General features: G+C 43.5%; 1 protein-coding gene across 1 annotated transcript in view; it reads left to right on the forward strand.

Moving 5' to 3' along the window:
- The window catches only part of syne2b (spectrin repeat containing, nuclear envelope 2b), a 143,449-nt gene that overhangs the window by 102,541 nt on the left and 26,680 nt on the right, over positions 1-14,228 (forward strand). The window contains exons 98-109 of the mRNA XM_088925437.1: positions 99-232; positions 838-1,042; positions 2,077-2,259; positions 3,779-3,898; positions 4,106-4,260; positions 4,756-4,903; positions 5,407-5,501; positions 6,062-6,296; positions 7,119-7,313; positions 9,997-10,122; positions 11,268-11,423; positions 13,115-13,273. Of these exons, the coding sequence (XP_088781563.1) occupies positions 99-232; positions 838-1,042; positions 2,077-2,259; positions 3,779-3,898; positions 4,106-4,260; positions 4,756-4,903; positions 5,407-5,501; positions 6,062-6,296; positions 7,119-7,313; positions 9,997-10,122; positions 11,268-11,423; positions 13,115-13,273 (1,911 nt within the window). The remainder of the gene's footprint in view (positions 1-98; positions 233-837; positions 1,043-2,076; positions 2,260-3,778; positions 3,899-4,105; positions 4,261-4,755; positions 4,904-5,406; positions 5,502-6,061; positions 6,297-7,118; positions 7,314-9,996; positions 10,123-11,267; positions 11,424-13,114; positions 13,274-14,228) is intronic.

Genomic DNA, 14,228 nt, shown 5'->3' on the forward strand with positions numbered 1-14,228 from the left:
AAGGAGCTGTGGAAATGACCATTTCTTAGAACAATCTCACTTCCTTCTATTTGTCTGATAGCTGTGTTGGAGTGTAATGTTCTTCTCCACCCCTGCAGAACCTGCAAGACGAGGCTGAGATGGGCGAGGAGGGATGGCAGACGCTGACTAGGGCTTTCTCCAGCCTGAAGGACCTGTGCAGCCCCTCTGCCGCCCAGCTCCTGAGCGACCAGCTCCAGTCTGCACGGACACGGTCAGTGGAGCCCTTTCTCTCCTAGTCCACTGTATGTGACTCTGACTAGTTGTCCTTTTCACATTCATTTCACCAGAGCTTCCCATTTTAATTGTATGTGAGCTGAACTAATTGAACCACTGGGCATAACTGTAGCATTTTATTGGATGAATGGGATGCAGCTCTTATTTTTAGCTTTTCCGTTTTTCAGTGATTAATCTGCCATGATCTGTCACCTCCACGGACTCAGGTTTTGAGAATGTATGCCCTGTAGCTTTTGGCTCATTTCAAGAGCTAGTTTTAATTTCAAAACCAAAAATAGCATGTGCAAGACATATCCTTTAATTTCCAGTAAAAAAAAAAACTGCAACCGGAAATCAAAATAACTGCAAAGGTTTTCTTCACCAGCCTATACGGAATATGCTGCTAAAAAATGTTTCAAGCACTCAAGTTTTTTTTACTTTAGTTTCTTTATGCAGTAGGCCCTAATTGGAGATTTGGCTAAACTTTCTGTTATTAATAAATGAATCAATCAGCCTTTGTTAAGATGCTTTTTTTTCCCTCTAAATGGTTTTATTGACAATAAATTTTAAATGACCAGTCTCTTGTTTCCTTCTCTTTGCCAGATGGATGGTAGTAAATCAAGATCTTACAGATGAGCTCCGAAAAGCTCAGAGCTTATTCCAGCTTTGGCAGAAGTACCGGGACTTTGTTGCTGACCGCGCCCTGCTGCTCGATAAACACCAGGAGGAGTGCAGCAAGCTGCTGAGCTCTGTCTCTGCCGAGGAGAGCACCGTGGATTTTGTGCGAAGTAAAGTGGAGGCCATTAACGTAAGTGTGCCCACAGGCTCCTTAAGAGGCTGCAGTGGAGGAGTCTCATGCAAAATGCAAACTGGTTAAATGAGGTTACAGCACAAGCATGAGTACACACAGACATTGATTCACATCGGGAGCACTGGGATAGGCAATTAAACTGAGTGTATGCAGAATTTCCTTAAGTAGAGCCAGGCATTTTGGAAGCGATGAGAAGGGAATATTTTGTTTTGGGACTGGCAATGTGTTGACCACACTAAAAGGTACAGGCGAGTTCTTTCGGTCCATACTGGAACTCCCAGTCTGACACTGCACCAGGTGCTTGCTCCTGCTTCTGTTCTGGCATTGATCCCTCTCTGTCAGTGATGACAACCCCTCACCTTTCATGTGTATCATATTTATACAGCATATACAGGTATCTGCCAAAATAAAAGAAACACAAAGCTCAAGTATCTTAATAGGGCACTGGGGCACCACGAGCCAGCTTCAGTGTGTCTTGACATAGATTCTACAAGTGTCTGGAACTCTACTGGAGGGATGTGACACCATTCGTCCACGAGAAGTTCCATCATCTAGTGATACTGCCTGCTCACGCCTCAGACTGACATTTGTAGTCCGCTTGCTTGTCTGTTTTGCCTTGTATCTTGAAGCAATGCTTGGACATCAATGTCAAGGAGTACTCCCTTTTGCCCACAGTTGCCCTCGGTTGATGATATCTTTCCTTCAGAGTTCTGTGCCACCGTTCAGCATGAAACATCAGCAAGTTGGGCAGACTTCATCATTGAAACTCCTGCCAAATGTGCCCCAACAATCACCCCTCTCTCAAAGTCACTGAAATCTCTTCCTCTAACCATGACAGCAAAATAATGAGTGACTATGCCTGTCCAGCGTTTTTTATTCTTAGCATGATGGGATGGTAATTGCTTGATCGGGCACCACACCTTCTTTCAATAGGCTTTGTATTTGCTCAAGTGTTTCCTTTATTTTGGCAGTGACCTGTATATGTATGTGTGTGTGTGTGTTTGTGTGTCTTTTCTCGTTCCGGTGCTCAGGGCCTGCAGGAGAAAGTGAGGAGCTTGCAGAGCAGTGTGGCACAGGTGCTGGAGATCTCGGAGGAGCTGATGGTGCAGATGGGGCCCTCGGCTGCGGCGTTCGTCCAATCAGAGAGCAGGAGCCTCCCCCGCAGGCTGGCACAGCTGGAGGGCATGCTGGCAGGAAGGCTGAGGGACCTGCAGGTACAGGCTAGGTGGAGGAGAGGACTTGTCTCCTTGGGAAAAGTGACAACTTATCAGGGAGCCATCTGGACCATCTTGGTCACTCAGTACCTAGTTCTTCCCAAAACCTCAACAAAGCCCAACAGTATCACTATCTGTACATCAACCATTATTCGGATCGTCAAGACCAATTAATTGGTCAGTATGGATTCAAGTAGGTGTTAGTAAATTGGAGAGAACAAATTGTTGTCATTTTCTGAATTATCTCATCAAACATCTCTTCCAGCAAAATAATTTTTAAATTACTCAGGACTTAAAAGTTTACTGTCTAAAACCTTTCCATTAAGTGAATTAAAACAAGAACTGGATAATTACAACAATAAACTCTTGCAGACTAATATACAAGTGAAGGCTCGAACATTTTACAACTTTCTTAATGCAAGGTCAGACAAGTCTTTTGATAGGTGTGCATCTCAGTGGACAGCTGATCTCTGTGTAGGGTCAGAGGACATAGACTGGGATACTGCATAATGTTAGTTATCCATTTAGAGCTATACATAACAAACTGCTTCAGTACAAAATTTTAAACAGCCTCTATTATACCACAGAATTATGGTATTGTCAGCACATACAGTCATTCTGGACCTCCACAGTGGGGAAAGCTCTCAGGCACCTAAATATCTCAATTCCACTTACTCCCATTTCATGTATCCTTGGTGATTTATCAAAGGTTAAAGTAGCAATTCAATATAAACATACTTTTTTAACCCTCTGTATTATTGCTAAAAGAATAATATTGTAAATAATGGGTGGGCAGTACAGGACCGCTGTACAACGAATGGATTAAAGAGGCTGTATCACAAGTTAAATTTGAAAAGATTTCATATAATTTACAGGGGAAACTTAATGAGTATAGGAATGTTTGGGGCCCATTAGAGACATTCTTCAATGGTACTGAATGTTAAGAATATTAGTAGGAAGTTTTTGAATTAATTGTTTTTGTGAATGTAATTTTTTTGGGGTATTGTCTAATAAGAACAAAAATTCGTGTAAAAATAAAAATAAAGAAGTCCTCCAAAGTTGGGAGGTTGGAGATGGGTTAAAAAAAACAAAAAACAAAAAAACAAAGCACAACAGATCAGTGAAACATCTTGCAAAGCATATTTAGTGCTTCTGTGCTGAAACACAGAAACCTTCCATTAGCAGCTGTTTAGGTTGACATTTTTCTTTTCAATTTATTATTATTGCTAGCTTGTTTTGAATGGAAGAAGTATTAGGTGTATGAAAAGAGAATGGAAAAAAAGAGAACTATAATATCCGCAGCTGATCAAAGTGTTTGAATGATCTTGACCCCAGTATAAAAGGTCATTTCATATGAGAAATGTACAGATTAAGCTACCCTGCAAGATTCGTCTGTGAATCATTTGGATATCAAAGGTATTCTCAGCATGTCTGTAACAAACTTTTTGTTCTTAATTTCAAGTGCTGTCTTGTTGGGGTTTCAGGAAGGTAGCTAACTGCTTTTCCTGCCACTCTGCAGGATGAGCTGGAGCAGCTGGAGGAGTTTGACAGCAGCCTGGAGGTGTTGGAGAATCACCTGAAGGACTGTAAAGACACCGTGATCAAGACCCAGGACTCCAGCTCCATGCAGCTCTCAAAGGTGGGTACTGGGAGTACCCTTCACTACCCTGCAATATTATATTTGATTATGCAGAACATATTCAGTGCACATACAGTATTTGCTTGATATTAAAAGGCATGTAAGCCTCAGTCATTGCAAGCAGTTTTTCATGACTAGTTAGGAGCCCAGACCATCTGCTGTGGACTGCTGCTGCTCTGTGCTATTAAATGTTAACTGCCTTTTCAGGCGGGCATGCTGAAGCTGAGTGCCCTGTCCCCAGACCTGCAGCTCCTGAACGAGCTCAGTTACAGGGTACCTCTGAATGACAACGCAGCCCGGAGACTGCAGACCCTGAACAGACAGTGGGCCCTGGCCTCTGCACAGGCAGTGGAGAGGTGCAGGTAAGGGGCTGACAAGTGCCCAGACTAGAGGGAATTCTCGGTCTTCACAGACATCCGATTAACATTTCAGCAGTACCATATTGTCCACATCACCCTCCTGCATGATCTGGAAAAGCAGATGCATTTCACTTTTGAAAGTTGCAATATCCAGTCACAGCAAGCTGTGCTTTAAGGGACATGAAGAAATGCGTATCGTAAACATTTAAACGCATTTAAATAATTGCTGGGAGAATACTTGGGCACAAATGGGCCCATTTAGTCAGTAATTACTTCAATTCTGTAATTAACCACAGAGAGGAAAGGAAAACCAGAGACCCCCCTGAAGCTCAGTGGCCAGGGTGGAGGAGTGAAAGTGTGGGGCTGAGTGAAGGGACAGAGCAGGGCTTGCTCAAGAGCTTTGAGATCGTTTGAGAAGGGGTCCCTGCCAGGCAGGCGAGGACTGTAGAGTCCTGGAGAGCTTCTAAGCGAGACCATCCGTGTGTCTATGTGTGACAGTGTGCTGCAGGGCCAGGTGCTGCAGCAGGAGAACTTCCAGCAGAAGTGCGAGCGCTGGCTCAGCTTCCTGCAGGCCATGGAGGACAATCTGGCGGTGGACATTGCAGGCTGCTATCCTGGCCTCAGAGAGCAGCAGAGAGTCCACCAGGTACCTGCTCGTCTTCTCCTTCTCCTTCTTTCCCTCATCTTCTTGGTGTACTTCACTCTATACAGCAGTAGCATTACTACGCTACAGCCTCTAATGTGCCCTGAGTGCCCACTGACTTTGTGAGATTGTGTTTCCCATTTCTGTTTGTGCAGGATTGTATTACTATGACAGTAGACCTGGGAAATACTCTCACATGCTCTGTGTGAAATTTAATTTCTATAAGGTCTCCTCTAATCTTTTATTAAGGAAAAACTTGCCCCTTTATTTATACATCATCGTCATCATTTTAAATCACTTACTCCTGGTGAAGGTCGCTGTGGTAAACAAGCTGAGCAAAGTAGACCAGACTTTATTTCTAACGCTTTTTCAAATGCCACTCTTTAAGAAAATACTGTTTACAGTGTTATTTCAGAGGAAGTCCTGTCATCTTCGTATTCCTTTCCTGTTTTTTTTTAACTTACTGCCCATAGTACCTGGAATTTTGTTGTCTCCCTGTGTTTCAGCGTTTCCAGGCCGAGGTGGCAATAGGTCACCAGATCCTGCACTCCGTTATCAACGAGGCCTTGCTGCTGCTGGAGAAGGGAGAGGTGGAGGACAGGTATCGCTGCCACATTTTATCAGAAACCTTCCTCTCCTCCAGATGTGTCACTGTGGGGAACTTCATATCCACATCTGTTGGAAAACTTAAGAGAATGAAACGGTGGTTGTAAAAAGCTTTATAATTGTTCTGTGCAAATAGCAACGACGGACAGGATTGCTTAGACTAAATGAAAATTTGTTGTGTGACCTTCTAACACATTAATTGTCATAGGATTCCTACAGTATATAGCTGTTGGTAATATAAAACAGGAAGCATCTTTATTAAAGCATATTATTGAGTGTGTGTGCCTGCTCACACGCTTTGTTGTTATGGATGGCCATGTATACTGCCAAGAAAAAAAGATTTCAGTAAAAAAAACAGCTTTTTCAAATTCTATCTTCAAACACAATGAGAACATGAAAGACCAGGGCTCAGACTGCTTTTCCACTAGAAGAAGATGTTCCTTGTTGTGCAATGGGATGTACACAGCTAAAGCTATAAAACTGCATTGTGATGTGGAAAACAATTACTGCCTCTGGTAACGTTCCTCTATGCTCTGTACTCCGTGATCTCCGTAGGAGCGACTTCATCCTGAAGCTGAGCCAGCTGAAGGAGCAGTGGCAGGGCGCCGTCCGCAGGGCCCAGCAGAGGAAGGGCCTCGTCGACGGGCTGGTCAGGCAGTGGCAGCTGTACCATGGCAGCCTGAAGAAGCTGAGGAGGTTCCTGGCTGACACTGCGGCCCAGCTCCCCCCGGCCAGCAGCCAGAGCCCCTCGGGGCTGCACCAGCTGAGGAGGGCCCTGGCAGAGATGAAGGTACAGCAGGAAGAGGACATCACTGCAGATGGCTGGACGCCTTAAAGACTCGTCTTTTTTAATATGAATTTGTTACTGCTGAGGAATCGTGACTGACAGGTTGCGGTAATGCTGCCATTGCACCTTGAGTGAGATACTTGACCCCAGTGGTTCCAGTTCAGCCGCCCTGCTGTATAACTGGGGACCAGCATTGCAGTGCATAGGGGTGCTGTTTAGTCCATATTGTGGGCTTTTTAGAAAAATATTTACTACATCTTTAAAGTTACACCTGTTTTTTTCCCCAGTTGGAAAGTCATCACATCATATAGAAGGCTTATTTACTAGTCTGGTGGGCACTTAAAATTATTTTGGGCTTTCTAACGCCCTTTTTCCCCCCTTTTCAAACATGTGCTGTAGAGAGACTGTCTAGGCTCAGAGACCTTAACCACAACACTTTTGGTGTGCTTGAGAGTTTTTATGCCTGAGAACTACTTCAGGCTGTTGAAATGCCAGGCATGCGCGCTTTTCTTAAAATGTGCACAAATATGTTTAAGGCCACATTTACGTTCAAAGATTGGTACCTCAGCAAGGCTCGGTTAAAGTCAGAAGTCAAATGAGCCCTATCTATTCCAGGACAACACTAGACGGAGTCATGTCCCCTCACCTGATGTTATGGAACAAAAATGGGGCACGGACTTGAGAAATCAGTGGATGTTTTTATGCTAATTTACATACTTCTTTAATTTATATACATCACATAATTCTGGAAATGTATTTTAGCTGCTCTGGAGTGAACCCTCCCATTGCTGTGTGGTCACTATGTGTCCTCTATCCCCCTCACAGCACTCAAAACTGCTGTTCCAGCGCCATCACAGCAGCTACGTTCAGGCCCTGGAAGGTGGCAGGCAGCTGTTCTCTATGGGTGATGCCCAGACCCAGACCCTGCTGCAGGGGGAGCTGAGTGGCCAGCAGGAGGCCTGGGAGCACACATGTGCTCTCCTGGAGGAGAGGAGCACTCTCATAGCCACTGTCCTGGAGGTGAGCACTGTCCCTGTCCTGGGCCTGAGTACCCTCCCTGGAAAAACTGAATGCAGCTGGGAGTTTTTCTCCTTGCTTAAACATTCTGGGACTCCTTTACAGCCAATCATACCTATGAAAGTACCAAACCTTACTGTGTACACAGAATCAACGGCTGGTTCTGCTTGAGGCCACTATTTAACTTGGGTTTAATGCTTCCATTTTCAACCTTTAATTTTGTATCTGTTTTAAAGCCCTCAAAACCTTCCCACTGCTCTTACAGTATTTATTAAGAGGATGCTTTCTGATAGGCGTCACATCCTGTCCCATTCTGTTCGGTTGTACTTACTACCGTGATAGACGCAACAGTCAGAAAACATCCACAGCTCAGCAGTGTAAAACATAGATCCAATAGTCCCAGTGACCTACAATCTTGCATTATTAATACAAGGAGGGCCTGTGGAAGGAATGTACATATACAATAGGAAAATCTGTCTTAATCGTGTTCTAATCTACAGTTCAGACAGCTTGGTATTAACCCCAGAGGGTGCAGCATTAAAAAAGGAGTACAGCGCTTATTCTATCAGAGCCACATTGCAGTGCAGTGCTTCCTGAGGTAAGGGTACTCTGGGCTGAGCAGATGGACACAGGCAGTGGAGGACTGTGTTACCTCCATTTGGATCTGTGTGTTGCTCTGTGTGTAACCTGCACTCTAATTCGAGAAGTGGGTCCACGTGGTTTGACAACCTGAATATTTTCCCTGTACAGAATTTGTCGTTGGAAATGAGTGTGTGTTTGCAAGATGGTGTACGAAAATGCCATTTTCTAAACAAAATACAGTCACGTCAACTGCCCTAACATTATAAAGTAAAGCTTTTGATTTGTGAGCATCCAATCTATCTGATCTATCCGATCTATCTGTGATTGATTCCCACGAGCTCCCTGCTTTATGCAGTACTTTGTTTTTGTTTACGTGTTCTTCTACAGGTGCTTTAAACATGAAATCCGTATTTGGCTCTAAACCTTGATGATGAAGAGATTTCGTCGCAGTGCAATGATGGAAGGCAGCTTATTGTAATTCTGTCTCGGGTATTAAAGCATGTGAGCAGAGAGCTGAACTATCTCAGCTGTGTACCATTAGCACAAGGTCCCCTTGCTCCAAGGTGAACTCTGATCTTGTTAAACCCTGTTTTTTTCACAGCACACACTATTTCTCAACTCAACCCACAAAATCCCAGCACTGTCAATTCACCAGACCCTAGTACTGATGGAAGTCGTACATTTTTGGGTGCTTTGTTTTTCACTTTGCCCTAAATACAAGAAATATTCCAGGGCAAATCCCTTTAACTTATATGACAGTTGGGAAAACAGCCTCCTCTCTGTGCTAAATCTTTCTAATATCTCAGATGGAATGTTTCTGTTTTCAATGTCACGACCTCTCTGAAGTGAAGCTAGTTTGTTGTGAGGCTTGTCTAGTGCAAAAGATCACTACCTACATGACTTGGACAAAGCTCAACATCCTCATCTCAAGGGATTCCTTAATAAAACCTCACCATTGCATTGCAAATTTCTCTTTTATAAGTCTTGTTTAGCAGCATGCATCTAACATGGAGAAAGGAAAAGGACATAGCCTTGTGTTCCTATATTTTGGAAATAAATACATCACTGAGAGGAGAACGAGAGGTATAGAGTGAATGAGAGAGAATGTTAAGTACTTTAGAATCCCTTTGTGTTTTTTTAGCGGTCATGGTGACTGAGAAAGCTAAAAGCAGTACAGTGCAATGAAAACTAAATTAATAAGTCTGAGTGTTTGCTGGAGTAAGTAATCAATACCAAGCTTTTCACAACTAATCCACAGTGGATCTTGTCTGATGTGCAGCATCTCTCAATCTCATAACTATTGAGCTTTAATCCCTGCACAGAGGAGAACAAATGTTGACAAGGAAAATATTAGAAAGATGCATTGATGTATACCAACAAGATTGGCATCTGTGCTATAAAGAGAGTGCTATTCCATTAATTATTGATTCTTGCATGTTTTTAGCTAAGCAAATTTAACTGCTGCTCCTGTTTTTAAAACCTCAGCAGTATTTCTGGGAAGGACCAGACCCCAGCTCAGCAGAGAGAGGAAGTGAGGATTAGTTAAAGTCGCGTGGCCCTGTTGCTGAGCTGTCAGTGTATTGCTATCGGGGCAGGAGAGCTCTCTCGCCAGAGCACACTTGGATCTGCTCTGACATCGTAATAGGAGCCTGATGGCACATGATCCTAGACATAACAAGAAATTGACGCTGGGGATTAGCAGATAATGCCAGAAACCTGTGGAATTCCACACCAGCTGCTGGTAGCAGAGTAAGTCTCGTGTGGCTTGTGAGCAGCCCAGTTCTGCAACACTAAGTGAGAGTCATCACAGTGCTGTCTACCTTGGTAAGTCCAATGTTGCTGCACAGTTATTTTGTTTTTATAGACATGTCACATCTGACACAAGGGTAAGAAGTTACGTTAAAAATATAAGAAGCAGATTGCACAAAAGAGGGAAACGAGTGATGACGGTCATTTCTGAATTTCAGCCTTGGCCGTGCTTCTTTACTGTTGGCTGGGGTTCCCCAGTGCAGAACGGGGACAGTGTCTCAGGGGTGTGCCAATACAGGTTGGTGTTCCGTGTATTTTCCTCTGGCACTCAAGAGATGCTCTTTCCCATACCCAGAACTGGGAGAGATGCCAAATCGGACTTGCTGAAAGCAGAGACAAGCTTCAGGAAATTGGGACCAGGGTGAGCACTCCTCTGCCAATGCTGCTGGAGGAACTGCCCTCAGCGGAGAAAGACGCCAAGGTACCCGTCGACTGGCAGTGGCAGTGTTCAGGCACAGCTTTGCGAAAGGAAAGTGGATTCAGCTGGCGTCTGACAATGATTATTAAGTCACTTTGTGGTGCCGCTTTTATGAAAGAATTCATGTTTGTGGGTACAGGTGATTCATTTACAGTTGTCGTACTCGGGAAATGTTGGAGTCTGTGTGTAGAAGTATGCAGAACTCCAGTCCAGGACACTGCGTAACAGTCCGGGTTTTGGATCCCACCAGCAGCTAAACGGCTGTCGCTTTATGTTGGATGTAAAACTCACATGTTCGGCGGTAGACATTATTCCTCTTGAACCACCCCTCTGCAAAAAACAAGAGCAAATGCAGTGTGTTTAAAATTAAATCTTAATATTTTTTGATAATTGAATGATTTTTGAAGAAAAGCAGAATCTGGGCTGTTAATAGGTTTCTAGTTTAACCCACACAGCAGGAGGGGAAAATTCAGAATTAATCTACGGTGCACTTCAACATATAAAAAAAAATATTGATCTACAAATACATCATATACCTTATATTCCTGGAGGGATGGCAGGGATCTACTGTCATCTGTAAGAAATGTTTACAAAGCAGTGCATTTCTTGAAAAGCTAACATGCATTAAAGCCATTATAAAGAAACAACATTCTAAAATAATGGAGAACAATTTCTATTAATCTTGGGTGTACTTACATTGGGGGACAGCATGGAAAACATTCAAAAAGACAATGTAGCAGCACTTTGGTATGATTTCCAAATGTGGATGTGGGCCATCATAAAAATCTGTCCTCTCTTTAAAGTTTAAAAACAGAATAGAGGTATGCAGAAAAATTACAGGTATGGAGTTGTATGTTTCTGGTCATTGTTCTTTTTTTCTGTTAAAATGATCAGAGCTCCAGGATGAATTCTGTACCTGTACTTTACTTCTTAGTGGCAATGAAAGCTGGCTAAGGCTGGGAGATAGGGGTTAGTTAGCGCACAAAGCAGAGAGAAGTTGCTAACAGGTTTGGCTCTCGCTCTGCATGATCCCCTCTGGCTCATTATCTTATTATCCCCTCCCCCAGCCCAGCAGGCCTTAATCCTGAGAGTTCGCAAGAGGCAGGAGTTAACACTGGGGGTTGTGTGGCTGTTGTGATGTTATGCAGGCGGCAGAGGAATCGCTGGAGGACTGGTTTCGCAGCCTCACGGAGCTCACCAGCATGAAGACCGAGGTGTCCCAGTACATCATCGCAGACGACGTGTTTCTGCTGCAGGAGCAGGTCGAGCACCTTCACTGCCAGTGGGAGGAACTGTGTGTGAAGGTGAGTCTGGGACAGGGCTGTGGGCGCTCAGACAAAGAGGGAGCAGACCAAAACTTTACTGTGTGTGTGTGTTTACAGCCCCTTGAGCAGCTTCAAACACTGGAGCATGTTGAGAAAGGCAGCTCATTTTCCTTTGGTCAAGCAGGACAGCGACTGGTGCAAGAGTGTTTACTGTATGGCTAGTGTTGTGGCTATAAACAAGCCTCCATTTCCAAAGAGTTCCAAAAGTATCCAATGCTTAGGGGGAGGGGTGGGAGTGTGCACAGGTTTCCTGTTTTGTAGGTTTCTAGTGTTTTAAGAAAAGTGGTCCTAAACATTTAAGCCAGTTCAACAGAGATTGTTAAACGAACCCTAGAAAGAGGTGCAAGAATGGTGCTTTATTTAAAAGAAAAGTGTTGAAAAGAATAATTGAAGCAAATGATAATGAGAAGATAAAAAAAATAAATCACTACAGCCATACACTTGCTTTGAACGATCATAAATGCTGCGAGTGTAGCGTAGTTTTTTAATACGGTCTTGCAAAGTGCTATAGTGATACTATTAACTGTTAGAAATAATCTTTCCAGGCAAACTACATAGAGATGAGTAGACTTAAATTTCTAAAATTAAACAGTCTTTGACTTTTTACCTAAATACTGCTGCTGATGATGTGCACAGGGTTTCTGAGTTCAGAGACGGTGCTCTAGTCTAGATGCAGTTGTACAATAAAAGCACAACAGGTTGGCAAGCCAGGTGGCCCCAGCTTCTGCAGGAAGTGCTTTGGAGAGGCAGATGGCTAGGTTGTCATGGGAACCACCAGGCTGCTCTTCTTTGTTTTGGGGATCAGATGCTTGTTTGGGGACCTTTGGGGAGCGCCGTGTGGATTCAGATTGCGTCCCAATATCAATCTCTTGTCTCTTGTCAAAGAAAAGATTGCTCCCTTTTAAAGAAGAGTAGGCCAATGTCTTGACATTGATTTAAACGCTTAACTCAGTCATTTACTCAGCCTAATGCAGGAGATTTTAGTGGTGTCTCAGCAGGTACATCTCTCTCTCTGTCACCTCCAGCTGGGCCAATTACAGGTTTCTGAGTGTGCAACAGCACTCTTCTCTGAATTACAATAAGAATGACTTTCAGATTAATCGGACGCAGTGGCTGTGTGAATTATGGGATTTGCATGAAGCATACTCCCTTAAATATCCCTCTGTAGAATTAGTCTGGCGCTATTAAAATAATGTAGACTAATGTAACTTTTTTAAAACTCTACAACACACTGGTAGATTGCACTGATGTAATATTTACTGTATTGTGTTTTGTACAAAGTTATTAAACCCTTCCAAACCCATAGTTTTGCATTACGATCCGGGATTTTTAAGACTCAGTTCTTCTGCTAATTATGTCTTTGCTACTTTTGACTTTAACCCTGGTGTCAGGAACAAGGTCCTAGTATTTTCAAGGTACAAAACCTTCATTGATACTGAAGCAGGTATTTCAAAGTATGAAGCAGAACACTTTGATTGCTCATTTTCTAACTGCAAAAATCATTAGCATTAAATGCATTAATGAGAAACAAGTCACTCTTAACACAGCTCCCTGAAGTGTTCAGATTCTCCTTGTTTTGCAGTGATAATTACCTGGCTTAAAAGTAGTGAATTGCACTGGGGGGTGGTTTGCTTTCTGGCTGCTCACATTCCATATGCTGTGCTCCACAGGTGTCTCTGCGCAAGCAGGAGATAGCTGACCGGCTGAACGCCTGGATCATCTTCAATGAAAAGAACAAGGAGCTTTGTGAATGGCTGACACAGATGGAAAACAAAGTGGCGCGCAATGCCGATCTCAGCATCGAAGAAATGGTGGAGAAGCTCAAGAAGGTAAAGCCAGCTCAGGAGGAAATTAATCTGTGTTATACAACATTGACAGAGTCTATAATTAACCTGCAGGCTAGGTTATTAAATATTATGGAGTCTGTAACCCAGTGTTAGCAGAAAGTAAATCGGTTCTATTGCATTGTGTAGATATGGCAGTTCTTTAGAGCAGAGCTGTCATGTACAGCCCTGACTGGCACCTGTGTAATTGACAGCTCTGATGTATTGTGTGGACAGTGTCTCAGAAGAGACCTGTGGAGGCACATCTGCACAACAACTGTGTTTCCTCAGAAAGCAATGTTCAGATGTGTCACACAGCCTGTTGTCATGTTCAAAACCTGTCATAGAAGCAATCATACAGTTATAACTGCACTGATGCTGGACTGTGCTTGAGGCTGCTTTGCAAAGTCAGTCTGTTTATTCTGAAGGTGGAAACCACTGGAAAGGTTCCAGTATCGGTGATAATGTAGGACTGTTTTTCAGACATCTTGATTTCTGAAAAATGAAAAGGACGAAGGAGAGATTTTGCTCATTCTTTGCTTCTTATTCGCAATAAGCGATTTTTGTACATTGTAGCTGGCTATACAGTTCCACTGTCGTGTGGCTCATGTACAAGGCTGAGCCCTAGGGAGTAGCTCATCCCAGTAGTTGAAGAGGCAGTATGAGGCTTTTTTTTTTCTTCAGGCATAAACGAAGGTCCTGACAACTTGGCCATTAAATATCCCAAAACACTGTTGGAAAAGTAGAGGCGTTAACCTTAACCGGTGGTCTGGTTAATCCCAGTCTGGGTTTGTCAAATCTGGCTTCCCTCAAGGTCCCCTCCCTTTATCAGTTAATTTAATTCATCTTATTTCTCCACCCAAACTGCTGTGTACTGGGGCAGCGTGTGCAGAACGGCTGCCCTGTGTCATCCAGGAGGCGCTGCACTTCACTGGTTGATGTAATGGGTCCCCTCGACTAC

Source organism: Atractosteus spatula, chromosome 9 (assembly GCF_055471065.1).
Source record: "Atractosteus spatula isolate fAtrSpa1 chromosome 9, fAtrSpa1.hap1, whole genome shotgun sequence".
Classification (NCBI taxonomy): domain Eukaryota; kingdom Metazoa; phylum Chordata; class Actinopteri; order Semionotiformes; family Lepisosteidae; genus Atractosteus; species Atractosteus spatula.